Source organism: Chenopodium album, chromosome 13 (genome assembly GCF_948465745.1).
Source record: "Chenopodium album chromosome 13, dcCheAlbu1.1, whole genome shotgun sequence".
NCBI classification, from domain to species: domain Eukaryota; kingdom Viridiplantae; phylum Streptophyta; class Magnoliopsida; order Caryophyllales; family Amaranthaceae; genus Chenopodium; species Chenopodium album.
In genome coordinates this window covers 17,045,840-17,060,239 of record NC_137846.1, presented here as the reverse complement: position 1 = coordinate 17,060,239, position 14,400 = coordinate 17,045,840, and the positions used below count along the sequence as shown (strand labels likewise).

The window sequence follows — 14,400 nt, the reverse complement described above, 5'->3', positions numbered from 1 at the left end:
CTCAAGAAGCCCAAAATAACCTCTAGAGTGGGAAAAATAACAAGCACCAATTTTGAGCTTCTCTATATCAGTTTCTCGGGAGCTGATTTCCCATTTAATGAAACTTTTTTTTGGACAAAAATATCCTTAACATTTTACAAAAAGACCTCAAATATCCCATTAAAAAAAACAAGAAACCCCCTTCTCTCTTCACCTCTCATAAAGATCTGAGCTCTTTCTCTCTCCAAAAACACAAAGCCCTCAACCCTCAAGGCCAAACGAAGGCGGCGTCCGACGACATGCAATCCGGTCCTCCTAGACCACCGGCGCCATCATTTTGTCCACCCAAGAGGACACAACCAAGCAATAATAAGGTAATGTTTTTTTACTTATTAAAATTTTCTCTTTTGTGGGTGGAACCCTAATTTCTTTGCATTGATTTCGAAATAGGAGAAAGATATAAATCTCAATGGTTCTCCTCATCCAAATCATCCCAATACTTCACGAACAAGAAGTTCTGCCAATGAGGTTAGTGAATTGGTCCATAATACAGATCTTGAAAATTTCATTTTTGATTCAATTTATACGAATTGGGTTCTTTCATTGTCAATTAAAATTTTAATGGTTGTAATTAAATTCATATATAACAATACATTTGGATTGTTTGAACCAATTGAATTCAATATTAATAGTTTACTAGAAAGAATGAGAATGTTGTTAGTTCTGTTCAAGCAAGACTGTAATAACTTAAACGACAGAAGAAGTGAGGATTGCTTGTTTTCAAGAGACAAAATACTTGGAAGCAGTATAAAATTAATTGGCATAAAGTGGAATGTATATGGTTGAAACTTTTAACTTTATGTATCAAAGATTGAAAGAAAAATCTGGAAGGGAAAAAATAAAATCAGGGATTCCCCCATCTGTGATCTGCGTGTCTTTTCAGCACCTCCCACCGTCACCGGAAATATGTATTTCTTCGGATTTTTTACCTTATATGAGTATATGACTATTGATAGTTTAGGAATATTGCATTTTACCTTGTAGATTCTGGTGCTCCCTTTGGTGGATGAATTTGTGCAGATCAAGGTTATGTTTTAAAATCTGATATATTAGTCAGGCATGAATTCATTGATAAGAAAATGATTTGACAATGGTGTAGTATATGTACGTAGTTGGATGTTTATTTAGTAAATTCATTGCTTGTGTTGGTGTCAAAATTTACTTGCTTATATCCAGACAAGGTGATAGTGGAATGGTTGAAATATATTTATGAGGTATTTAGGTTATGATGTCATAGTATCATATTCTTTGTAAGAACTTATACACAGGGAACCATTACCTAACCTTTCTTAAAGGTGAGTAATAAAGTTTGGCTATACATTATGCATCAACAAATATATATATATATATGTGTGTGTGTGTGTGTGTGTGTGTGTATAATGAAATGCATGTTGGATTTAAAGAGTACTTTGAGGTGCCTACTTGGGTGAAGCTATTATATGATATGGAAATGGTTACTGGAGCTGCTAATTGATCTTACTTGCTATGTCTTCAAGTGTAATGTTGGATGTCAGAACTATGTTTTAAGTTACGGTATTAGTATCAGTAGTAATTTTAGTAGTGGTAGATGTGCAGTTAGTAGTACTAATAGCTGCTGCTGCGACGTTTTACTTATTGTGCTTATTGTCCTTAGTTTCCTCTATTTCCTTTATCTAGCTGCTACTCTAGGGACTAATGGTTGGATTACTTGCATCCAATTTTCCTGTACTCATATGGATGTAAGGATAATCTTTAATTAATATATTTTTTCTCGGTTGTGTTAAAAAAAAAGTTCAGCTTATATATAAATCATAGCCTTATGATATTTGTCAGAGTAGTCATTAGAGATTGATAAGAGTACACAAAAAAGATGCACCTCTTGTTATAATTTAACCGTTGTTCATTCTTTCAGATGCTTGTAAGCTAAATTATTGTTTTATGAGAAATGCTTGTGTGTTGTAAGGTTTGTCAATATAATGCTGGTAGAATTTATAAAGCGTGACCTTGGGAGGCAGATTACATTATTATGTTGTGTGTATGGTTGGTGAAGCTTATGCGTAATGCACAACGTTTCATGGCTTTGTTTGTCTTTAGATTAACGAATAAGTAAAGAGGTCAAAAGCAACTTGGTCTGATGAAACAACTAAGATTTTTTGTGAGGTTTGTGCTGAAGAGGTCCATGCAGGGAATAGACCACACACTCATTTTAGCAAAATTGGTTGGAATAATGTGGTTATAAAGTTCCAACAAAGGTCTGGTAAAAAGTATGACCATAAACAATTAAAAAACAAGTGGGAGAAGTTAAAAACGGAGTACGCTACATGGAAGAATCTCGTAGAAAAGGAGACAGGGTTAGGATGGGATCATGAGAAAAATACAATTGTTGCATTCGATCAGTGGTGGGCACTCCAAGAACAGGTGAGCATAACAATAATCTGATTTGTACATTGCCTTTTTCAAGTAGTTAGTTTTAACTAATTACATTTATTTATTTGTATAGGCCAATCCGAGTGTTGCAAAATTTCGTGAAGCTGGAATCCAAAATTTAACAGAGTTAGAGATCATGTTTGCTAAAATAATTGTTTCTGCTACAACTTCATGGAACCCTTATTCACAAGATGATATTGAAATAGAAGACTTGTCTACCATAGGAAACGAAGAGATAGAAGATGAGGAACAAGTTGACATTACTATGGATGGTAGTATCAATGAAACAGTATCTCAACAGCTTGAAAGTGAAAGCATTGACAAGACCAAAGTCAATACAACATCGGAAGAAAGAGGAAAAAAAAACACAAAAAGGAAATAAATCTAAAGTTAGCACAGCTAAGCTCATGCAAAATGAGCTAAAACGTATTGTTGGTGCGATGGAGAATTTCTCTCAATCTAGTGCTACTGTAACTTCAAAAAGAACTGACCTTCCTGGTTGTAGCATTGGAGAGTGTCTAACATTGCTAGCTACAACACCGGGGTTGAAATAGGAAGTGAACTTTATATGTTAGGAACTCGTTTATTTGTCAAACGAGAATATAGAGAGATGTTTGTAGGTATTCCTGATGAAAATATACGGAGTTGTTGGCTTGAGCAAGAATTGGAAAGGGAGAAAAAAAGCTTCTCAACGTTAATTATTTTTTTATTTGTTATGAAACATTGTATTTATGCTTTGATTGCTACTCTCTTTAATTACCTTGTTGTAACAGACCAACTTTCTTATTTATGTCAGTTATTTTGATTTTCTTAGTATTTGTTATATATTATTATCATTATACTTTCTCATATAATATTAGCTTTTTATAGTTGCTTTGTTATATAAGGTTTACTTTAAAGTATACAATTTTAATTGGTTCCTTGTTTTTTTTAATCATATTAGTTCAAATGGAAGTGCTTATGATGATGTAATGGATGAATCCTCCTCGGAAGAAGAAGACGATGAAGATTTATTACTTCAAGAACAACTGAGGGGTAAACAAATGATGTTATATGCCGCCACAGGGGTAACGATACTTACCAAATACTATCTTAAATATTTAATTAAACAGCCTACTAGGATTTCGTTATGTTCTGGATGGCAATGGTTGCAAGAGGTTTTATCTACACCGGGTGAAAGTTATAGGATATTAAGAATGGAACCCCATGTGTTTTATAGTCTTGCTAAATTATTAATGGATAAATATGGATTAAAGCCAACTAGGACCATGCCTGTTGAAGAAACACTCGGAATATTCATATATTTATGTGCACAATTTCAATCTAATCGTAATATGCAAAATCGCTTTAAACATTCTGGTGAAACGATAAGTAGAAAATTCAATGAAGTTCTTGAAGCAATAACAAGATTTTCTAAAGATATTGTAAGACCTTCTGATCCAAACTTCAAGGAGGTTCCAACTAAGATACGAAATAATTATAAATATTGGCCACATTTCAAGGATTGTATTGGTGCCATTGACGGAACTCATATTCCATGTGTTGTTTCGGAGGAGGATAAAATCCCTTACATTGGGCGCAAAGGTAACCCTACTCAAAATATTTTAGCAATTTGTGACTTCGACATGTTATTTACATATTTTGTTGCTGAGTGGCCGGGATCTGTTCATGATAATCGAATCTTAAAAGATGCAATGGAAGACCGCAAGAAATATTTCCCTCATCCACCCGAAGGTATATATTTATGAAACTATATATTATACTATCTTCTTTACCATTATTATACTATGTTGTCATTATCTAATATTGTACAATGTACAGGAAAATATTATGTTGTTGACGCGGGTTATCCGAATATGAAAGGATTTTTGGCTCCTTTTAAAGGCGAACGATACCATGTTCCTGATTTTCGTCGTTCAACACAACCTCCAAATGGTTTCTACGAGGTCTTTAATTATTCACATTCTTCATTGAGAAACGTTATAGAGAGAACATTTGGTGTCTGGAAAAAAAAGATGGAGGATATTATCAATTATGCCCAGCTTTTCGTTGGAAACTCAAAAGAAACTTGTTGCAGCTACTATGGCTATGCATAACTATATAAGAAGACACTCGCTTGAAGATTTGGAATTTGATAAATGTGATGCAGATCCTTATTACATACCTGAAGTTGAAGGGGATGAGGATATTGGAGGCAACCCGGTAACTACTCTTGAAGAACATGATGTATCAATGGATGATTTTAGTATGGAGTCTATTTGCTACAATATTGCAACTTCTCTAATAAGTCGTGGATTGTAACATTATTGGATCTTTTATTAGGAATAATAATATCAAACATTCTATTACAATAAACGTATGAAACTTTTGGATATGAATTTTTTATATTTTGACAAAAAAATCTAAGTATTTAGACTTATGAATTGTTCAATATTTTAAATTAAATTTAATCTTACAAGCTATTATAAACAATTTGCTATCTAAAAAACAAAAAAAAAAACTATTATTAACAACAATGTACAAGAAATTAATACTAATTTATTCTCCCAAATAATTTTTTTTTTTAAAAAAAAATAATATGGGCCAAACAGGGTAAAATAGTTTCTCAATCTAAGAATCACTTCTGATTTTTGATGGGCCAAACAAATCTACTACCTCCGTTTCTTATTATGTGCAACAAAGGGGTATTATTTGTGAGACATAAAATATTCTTTTGTTGCACATAATAAGAAACGGAGGTAGTATTTCTTACAACTGTTTCTCTAGAAATAGTTTCTGGAAAACTACTTCTGGGAAACAGAAGTTGTTTTTCAAAAGCATGGCCAAACAAACCCTACAATTTATAAGGAAAAAAAAAACTCATAATTAGGGTTATAAATTTATAACAAGTTTTTGGGTCCGGACTCCGGACGATGCCCCATGTCATGGTTTGGGTATAAAAATATTGGAAAAATTGCAAATAATAATATAATCTTTCGCCGGTTATTTTTTAATAATACAACTTTTCGATTATTTCTTAATATTACAACCTTTGCAGTGTATTGAATTTTAACAGGCAAAAAAACTTGTAACCTGTTAAACAAGTTACCATAACACGTGTTGTCATGTAATTGGTTTAAAATTTAAAAAAAAATAAAAAATAGATATTATATTTTTAATTAAAATTGTTTAACATTTAATTAGCTTTTAATTGGTTTAAAAAAATAACTTTTAATTTTTTGATAAAATAATTTTAATTAAATTATATCCACCCAACACCCTGCCACCACCACTTCTCCCTCACCCCCTCCCCTGCTCTTCCCCTGCCATCACCGCCCAATCAACAACAACAGCGCCAGACCACCCTTGCATCTCCCTCGCTCACAACCCTGCTCCCTCACTGCCACCACAACAACATCACCTCCAAGCACCACACTGCCCCCTTTGCTACACCCACACGCACCACCAGGTCCACCACATCAGCCACGATTAACACCACCCAGCTCCCTTCACTGCTCCCACGTGCACCAATTGGGCCAAATCCTCAACCCCGATGCACCGCCACTTCACCGCCACCACTACAGAACCCATTTGGGTTTCGGGTTTAACCTAGAAATCCCGTTTTCTAGGGTTTTGGGTTTTCTGGGTTAAGCCGATTTTGGTGATTTAAGGTGAGGGAATGGGGTTTATAGGAGCCGGAAAACAGGGGAGGGGGTGGTTTCAAGGCTGCGGTGGTCGGGAAGGGTTTGAATCGGAACCGTTGCTCGTGAAGGTTGAGGTTGGTTGCGGTTTTCGCGGGTTAATGTTTGTTTGGATGGGTGGCGCGTCAGGTAGGGGAGGTCGGAGTAACAATGGGTAGGGGTCGGCGACAGCGGGTGATCCCGACGCCGGCAAGCCGGTTTCTGGGCTGGGGAGAGGGGAGATGCGTGATGGGAGGGGGAGAGGGATAGGGAATGGTGGCAGGGGTGTTTTGTTTTTTTTTTTTATATTTTTTTTAGGAAAGTTTTTTTTTTAATAATAATAAAAGTAATTTTTAGTTTTATATATTTTAAATATTAAAAATGTAAAAAATATTAAATAAATTTTATAAAATCAAATTAAATTTACAACCCAGTAAACTTTCTAAAAAATAAAAATAAAAGGCATAAAATAATGTTATCATGAATAATTTTGGAGGGAAATTTTTTAATAACAACTTGACATGTGTCTAGCATGATATCAGCGGTTGTTATTTTAGTATTATTATTATAGATCATTTGTTAATTTTTGTAAATAAAATTGAATATCAAAATTTATTATTTAATATACAGTAATCTAAATGTTATATCGTATCAGTTTGTTTTATTTGTTAGTTAAAGGGATTTTTTTTCCCACCTATATATCATAAAAAATTCATTAAACAAAAATATTTCGTGGTTAAAAAAACCTTAATTTAAAATTTGGATGTATTTTAAGTACTTAAATATAACCTATATAAACTAAGGTTGAGTAACTAAAAGAAGTGAAATTAATTTTATAATCATATTGTTGTTAAAATATACACATATAAAAATTTTAGAATTTATGAAAATAAATAACTCTTTTTTTTTTTTTTGAGGAAAAAATGAATAACTCTGTTTAATACAACTTTATTGTCATAAGATTTATTGTTAGAGGGATGGTTAAAGTATAATTTTAATGAATATGAGGTCATGCTAACAAATTATAATTTTGTTTTTTGTGGAAACATTGGTGATTAGTAATTAATAGTAGGTGACATGACAACATGTGGCGAGATTGACAACACGTGACAAGATAACAATGCTTGCCATTGAGTTTTAATATTGATATATTTGATTGATTGTGAAATTACATGTAAAACCGTTGCTTTGAAAAACTGCTACTATAAAAAAAAATTGCATTTATTTACAACATTTTTCATTTGGGAAACTTTGTTTATCAACAAGAGAAAGTTGGAATTTCTTTTTAAAATAATAGAGAAACATTGGAATTACCTATTCATAAATGCCCTATAATATTTCCCTCAAAAAAAGACAAAAAAAAAAATTGATGACCAAAAAAAAATACTTCGACGTTTATGGTATACGCTTTATACTTCGTATATTCACGACCAGTTGATAACCAATATTAACAAGTTAAATGACAAGTGTCACAATGTGATTCGAAGGATTTTTAAAATTTTTTTAACTTTAACTAGTGCTTAGTTCGAGCTTCTTGTTGATTTCTTTGACCTTTCATTTCTCATTTAGCTACTACGGAGTAGCGTTTATCTTGAGCTTTGGATGCACTCTATTATTCATCATATCTTTTTGGCTTTATCTATCCAAGGAATGATAAATGGAATATATGATCTTGCTAACTAATAATTATCCCTTGGCTTTTGGAAAAACTCACATTTGATTTAATTATATCTAAGGAAGAAAGAGAGTGAAGAGATTTGGTCATTTGAGAGGTGTTAAATACCGCCAACAAAATTTATCATCACCTCCAATGAATAGACCATCAAGTCCTTAATACTTTACTACTATCTTCCCTCTTGCCACCAATCAGGCAATCCATCACCACCTTGACATCACCATTCCTTCTCACCAGTGACGACCACCTCCCCTTATCCTAAACTCTTATCCTTAACCCTATCTAACACTAATCACAACAATAATAAACATACTCGCATCTGACCATCAAGTACAACGAGGAAATACAAATATGACAATCATAGAATTTTTGTTTTGTATTCATTTAATAATGGGCAGTTTGGTAAAAGCAGCAAAGTAAATCATGACTCCACCATTCAAATGTTCATTAGGGGCAAGCCCCAAATCACTTATTCTCTCTCTTATAATCTACACAATGAAAGGTGCATTAGCTTTGGTGATGGAATGACCGTGACTCCGGCGATGAGTGGTAGCGGTGCCCATAACTGAATCTATATCTTTCATCCGCACTCTACACGCTGGCCACTATTACCGTATTATATCGGCGATAATTATGTCTAAGAGCTTCTTGACAAAGCTTGTTAAGGATTTGTTATATTCACCTTATTTTCACTTATTTCAGGTATAATAAGTTCAGATAAGTTCAGTTTGGATTAATAAGTTCAGATAAGTTCAGTTTGGATTAATAAGTTCAGATAAGTTCATTTTGAATTAATAAGTTCTGATAAGGATTACCTAAGTACAAATTACAACTAAAATAAGTTTTAATAAATTTCTAAGGTACAATGTTTACCAATAGCGTGAACAACGGGGTAAAATGGTAAATAAATGTGATTAGAGAAAACCAACTTTGATCACCACCTTTAACACACTCTCCAAAAAGTCTCAACGCGTAACCAACAAAATCTCAATAACAAACCAAACCAAACCAATACAAAATTCATTTCCAAATTTCTTCATCACGGCAAAAACAAATTTCCCCAAATCTCCATTTTCTCTCTCCTCTCCTTCAATGGCGTCATCGTCGGTGACCTCCATTTTCTCTCTCCTCCTGATCTCCACCATCCTCTCCTCCGTCTCAGCCCGACCCGGCCTCCCTTTCCACCCCTGCAACACCCTCATCGTTTCCACCTTCTCCTTCTCTTTCCTCCCTCAAAACCCTAACTCCGATCACCCCAATAACCCCCATTTCATCGTCGTCTCCGCCGATCTCCGCCCTCTCCACCACCACCATTTCCGCCACCGTCGTTTCATGCCCTTTTCCGTCGTCGACAAAACCCAGAAGCCCGAATTCAGACCCGAACAACCCATCAATGAAAGACCCGAATTCCTGCCTCTTGGGTTCAGTTCTTTGAGGGAAAGAACCAAGGATATTCTCAGTGTTGTTGCATCGCTTCTCTTTGGTGCTGCTTGTGGTGCTCTTACTGCTGGAACCATGTACTTGATTTGGTCCTTGTTCAATCACGGACATGGGTCTTACCGTTCTTTGGATGGGTTTAACAGCGATAGCGATGATGATAACGATGACGATGATGATATCTTTAATCCTAAGAAACCTGGGTATGTTGCTATTCCTGCTTCCCCTGTTAAGGGTGTTGATTCTGCCCCTGTTGTTGCTGTCGCCGCCCCGGTTCCCGGTTCTGCTAAGGAGTCTGCGTGATGTGGGTAATCAGACATTTCTTTGTTTCATGTTTTTTTCGGGTTATTAGTTGTAATGTAATTTGATGAATGGATGAAATTAAAGGTTGATGAATGTATAAGTATAACAACCTGGTTGGATTTTTATTCACTGTTAATGATATCTTGACTGATAACGATGATGATGATGATGATGGCTACGTTATTATATATATAGAAGTATAATTACTGTGAATTTATGGTTATTTATGGTGTATCTTGACAAATTGATAGTAAATTGAATTTTGATGATTGATTGCGAAGCTGTTTAAGGTTCTAAATTTGATTTAAATAACGAATGATACTCAATTTGTGGCTTTGTGATGGATGGTGTTAGTGTGTTAGCATCCCAGGAAATAATGTGTAGTAGTTGTTGATTTTTCGAGCCTGCATAATGGAAGGTTAAAGATTGGTGATTTGGTTGAGCTTGATTTTTGTGAATTTTGAATGAGAAGGGGAATGCGGTGATAGCTGAATTTGTGAGACCGTTTTTTACTTTGATTGTTGAATATTCATAATATTCTACTTTGGTATTTTATGTGCTTTTTAGAGTTGCTATGTGTCTAAATAAATTGTTGTTTCGACTATCTGAATGTATGTGGTAGGCTTTTAGTTTGTTGAAAATCTTCTAAGATGTTTGGTTTGTTGGGAGGCTGATGCTGTTGAAATCTTGCAATTTTTTCATGAATCACTAGTAAATTAGCGTTGTTGTTGTTGTATTTTTTAATACCACAGCTAGTGTTATTATATCATTTTTTTGCATCTCGATTTGTGGTTCAAGAGGACTTGGAAATCTGGGATGGGGGGATTTGCACTCTCTATAAACTGCGACCCTTTTTGCTTCACAAGCTGGTTGTTTCACTGTTTTTTACTAGCCTTCTTGGTTTAGGACCTAGACCAATCAAGACATCTAATTTTGATTTCTAAGAATGATGTTTGTTGTATGAAGTTTTCATTTACCCTTCTAACAATCATGTTGATACTTGATACGACTTGAGCACTTGACATGGCATATGAGAATTGATTTATGTCTGACATCTTTGACAGTGATGATTGTCCAGCATTGTGCCTTTTGCCCTTTTTATGTGATAGTGTCAATTAGCACACTTGTTTCTTAATGTCTTTCTCTCCTTGTACCGAACACCATTTATCTTGCTCCATAATCTATTTTCACCTATTCTATTCTTAGATACCTTGATGAACACCCACAGGAATGAACTGGTTGTATCAATGTTTCCACACTTTTTTCCTTCTGTCTTAACCCTGTAGACTCCTTAGTTATTGCATGAGTTGTTTGCTCCATTTCTTCCTCTCATCTGTTTGGCATCTTTTTCGTTTGTGAAAATTATGTCTTTAGGGTTTCATGGGAAGGATTATGCTGATGTGATTTGACTAGTCGGAATGTGTGCACTGTCACTCTAGAATCTTAATTTGGCCAGAACTCCAGAAGCAAGAGCCGTACACTGAGTATCTGTAAAGTGGCAAGGTGTAGTGTGTTGTGCTCTACTTGTTCAGGTTTGGTTTCCAAATTTGTAAAGATATGAGTATTTTAGAATACTAAACAGATTATCAAGTTATTGCTATTCATCTGTCGGTGTTACCTATGTTGTGGACCAGCTGAGAATTGTCATTGTTCCTTAAATGATAATCATGTGAAATTTGAGAATTTGTCAAATCTAGTTGCACTAGAACTTTGCCTGTGGGGTTCTTGGTCTACCTGTGAGCCACTGGGAAAAAATTATATGGATGCTGTGCCTTGGATAATTGTCCTGTGTATCATTTGCTGGAATTACTCGATTTCAACTCATGCTTTTCTGTGCTGATGCTAAATCTGGAACACTGTTGACTCTGCTGTTAATTAATAACTTTAGGTCTTACTAGTAAAACACATGTCATTCACAGCATATTAGAAGCATTTGAAAGTTTTTTTATGATTATCTATTTACGTAGTTTTTTTTGAAATATATGTGAGGACTCAGTTTAAGCTCACTACTTTGAGTGTTCTGCTGCTGCAGATTTGCCTTGTTTCAGTGTGGTTGCTAATATATATCACTCCGAATGTCTGAATTGATTTTTAGTGAAACTCGTTTATATTTTCTCAATGTTTGGTTCACGAGTTAATGGTAGATATCAGAGCGTTATTATTGGATGCCAATGGGGAATCATGACTTTTGCGGATGGGATTTAGGTTGGTTATGAATTATGATCACTTTATGCCTTTATGTAGGTGTATTCACCTCTTTGCTTCTAGAATAAGTTGGGGTAGTCAGTGTTTTGAGTCTTCATCTAAATTGATTACTCGATACTGTCGTACATAGTAATGTAGAAGACATTCTGATTTGACGATTACAGTGTGTTTAGATTGAAGGAAATGGAGGGTGAGGAAGGGAAGGGAAGGGAAGGTATGGAGTGTCTTTTATTTGGATAACAAATGAGGAAGGAAGGGGATTGAAGGGAAAAGAAATGGATATATTAAATTAAAAATTCATCGATCTTTCCAATTTTGGAGAGATTCAGAAGGACAACTCATCATTTTTCCCAATCCTCTCCCTTTCCTTCTCTTACCCTAAAAAATCTAGCACAAGTACCATGGTATAGTTCGTGGAAGTGCTATTCGGAAAACTTTCAATCACAACTACAATTAAAATAGGAGGTCTGCGAGTTGTGAAAGAAATTTATTTTTCCGGTGATTGTATTTTGTTATTAGGCTGAACAGCCTAGTGTTTTGTGGTTGTGATTAGCCTACCTTAAGTATCACGTTGTAACGTTGCTTCTGCTCGACAAAAGTACATTAAGTCAAAGTCTATTTCCCTGCCTTTTTTTGACAAAAGCCAAAGTTTGATTGAGAAAAAAAAAAAAAAAAATGAACTTAATTTTCTCTCCACAGAATAATAGAATATAAAGTCACATATATTATCTTTGGACGTGAAGGAAAAGTTGTTAGTACATTTTTAAAATTGGAATTGTCTTTGATTGGATTTACTTATTATGATTGAATCAAGACATTTATCTTCTTCAACTTTTAAAATTATTTTTGTAATTGAAAACTAAAGTCCTACAAACTACATCAATACACCCCATAAAGCTACTGCTACAAGATCATTGGTTATTCACACTCATTTTACCAAGTTTAACACAAGGTAAATTGGAACAAGGACAACGAGTTCTTGCTTTGATGGCCACAAGAGTAAAGAAGGTTGCAAGTTGTTCCTTGTGTCGAGCCTTTGTGCCTTAGGTTGCTAGGTCTACACCATACAATCCACTAACTGTGTGCATGTTGAATCTTTCTAAAGAAATATAAAGGCACGACCCTTGTGTGTCATTATACTGTATTTGCCTACCTTAATCCAGTACTCCCTCTGTTTCAAATTACTCGCAACGTTTTGACTTTTTGCACTATTTACATACCTCATTTTGACCATCTTTTTTAGCTATTATATAAAAGTCAATGTAATCATGTAAGATGTTGGGTATTGACGGTCAAACATATACATTAGCACGTGTCTAGTCAAAATGTTACAAGTAAATTGGGACAAAGAGAGTATCATTTATTGTATTTTGTATGTTTTGTCGGGTTGAGTCATATCTAATTTTACCCTGTTGTACATTTTGAATTAAGAAAATGTGTCATAAGCCCAACATGGAGAATAGCAACTGTCATTTCACGGGCCAATTTAAACGCGAGTAGTTGGGCTTGGGCATGAAACCATCTTCATCTTTTCGTTGGCACTTAGCATAGAACTTTGCAATAAGAACCCAAAGTATCTACGGTTGGGGTCATTGTGAAGATATGAACAATCTTCATGGCTAAGGTTGTTTTACCAAGAATTGCGAACTTAATTGGCCAATTGCTCCCCTTCTATCTTCAAGACTTAGATGGATAAGAAACTTCTGGGACCCTAGGAATCAATTGGAAATACAGCCATATGTCAAAATCATTAGAGCAACAAGCTTCCTTGACATTTTTGGTTCTTTTACAAGATGCATATACAAGTCGTTTGTCATCTGTGAATGAGAGTTTGAAGATTGGGAATCAAGAAATTATAGAAATAGGATCAATGCCCATTTTTGGTTGGTGTTGGGATTATATTGTAAATAAATAACAAACTTATAGAACTACCATTATTATTTATTAATATACTCCTTTAACATCATTAAGAGTTTTTACTTTGGCCTAAATTAATCCCCTTTCCCTAATATCACCTTCCCCCAAGTATATCCTTGAGAATAGAAGACAAATATTCGTAAGCTCATTTCCAAATTTTAATCTCAATCCCCACAAACAAACATGAAATTGTGAACACTAGAAATTAATTTTCTCACCCAAACAATATGGAAACTAATCATAAACGAAGTAACTATTTGGTTTGACACTCTTCATACAAAGTATAGTAAGTAGACAACTTAGGGGTTCTTATACGATTATTTTCAGTTCAGTTCAGCTCCTAATTTCCTTCTCTTATAAAATATGCATTTTAGTTCAGTTCAGTTCAGTTAATGAGAACAGGCCCTAGCACCTTATTAGAGTTTTTTTTTCTATTTTTTTTAAGCGTTAGGTGTGATTCCTAACATAATACGCAGTACATATTAGAAAAGTTTATGCACCTTACACTATGTTGAGACAGAGTAAAGAAGTTTGGTTTCCTGTTTTTTCTATACTATTATATGCGAAATATTTATTATTCATGTTTTGTTCCCAGTAAATAAAGAATTATTACTTGTATACGATACTTCATTCTTGTATATTGTTTCAAAGTGGTACTTAATTGTAAAAATTATGACAAAATTGCTATATTTCAATTTTTGGTACAAAATTGTATCAACGAAGTCCTAATGCATACTTGGTAGGGGACTAATAATGCCA

At 34.3% G+C, this 14,400-nt stretch overlaps 2 protein-coding genes and 1 long non-coding RNA gene across 3 annotated transcripts; all 3 read left to right on the top strand.

Moving 5' to 3' along the window:
- Positions 1 to 180: 180 nt before the first annotated feature.
- On the top strand, positions 181 to 3,255 carry LOC145576430 (uncharacterized). The gene is made up of 3 exons (XR_014098383.1): positions 181 to 353; positions 430 to 2,436; positions 2,519 to 3,255. It is a non-coding gene; the product is annotated as an uncharacterized LOC145576430 (long non-coding RNA).
- A 425-nt stretch (positions 3,256 to 3,680) lies between these two features.
- On the top strand, positions 3,681 to 4,746 carry LOC145575310 (uncharacterized). The gene is made up of 3 exons (XM_081633194.1): positions 3,681 to 4,179; positions 4,267 to 4,391; positions 4,510 to 4,746. Exons 1-3 carry the CDS (start codon positions 3,681 to 3,683, stop codon positions 4,744 to 4,746), a joined length of 861 nt encoding a protein of 286 aa, XP_081489320.1.
- A 4,026-nt stretch (positions 4,747 to 8,772) lies between these two features.
- Positions 8,773 to 11,197, top strand: LOC145574664 (uncharacterized). Its single transcript, XM_081632502.1, has 2 exons — positions 8,773 to 9,524; positions 10,894 to 11,197. Exon 1 carries the CDS (start codon positions 8,872 to 8,874, stop codon positions 9,517 to 9,519), a length of 648 nt encoding a protein of 215 aa, XP_081488628.1. The 5' UTR covers positions 8,773 to 8,871; the 3' UTR covers positions 9,520 to 9,524; positions 10,894 to 11,197.
- Positions 11,198 to 14,400: the final 3,203 nt, after the last annotated feature.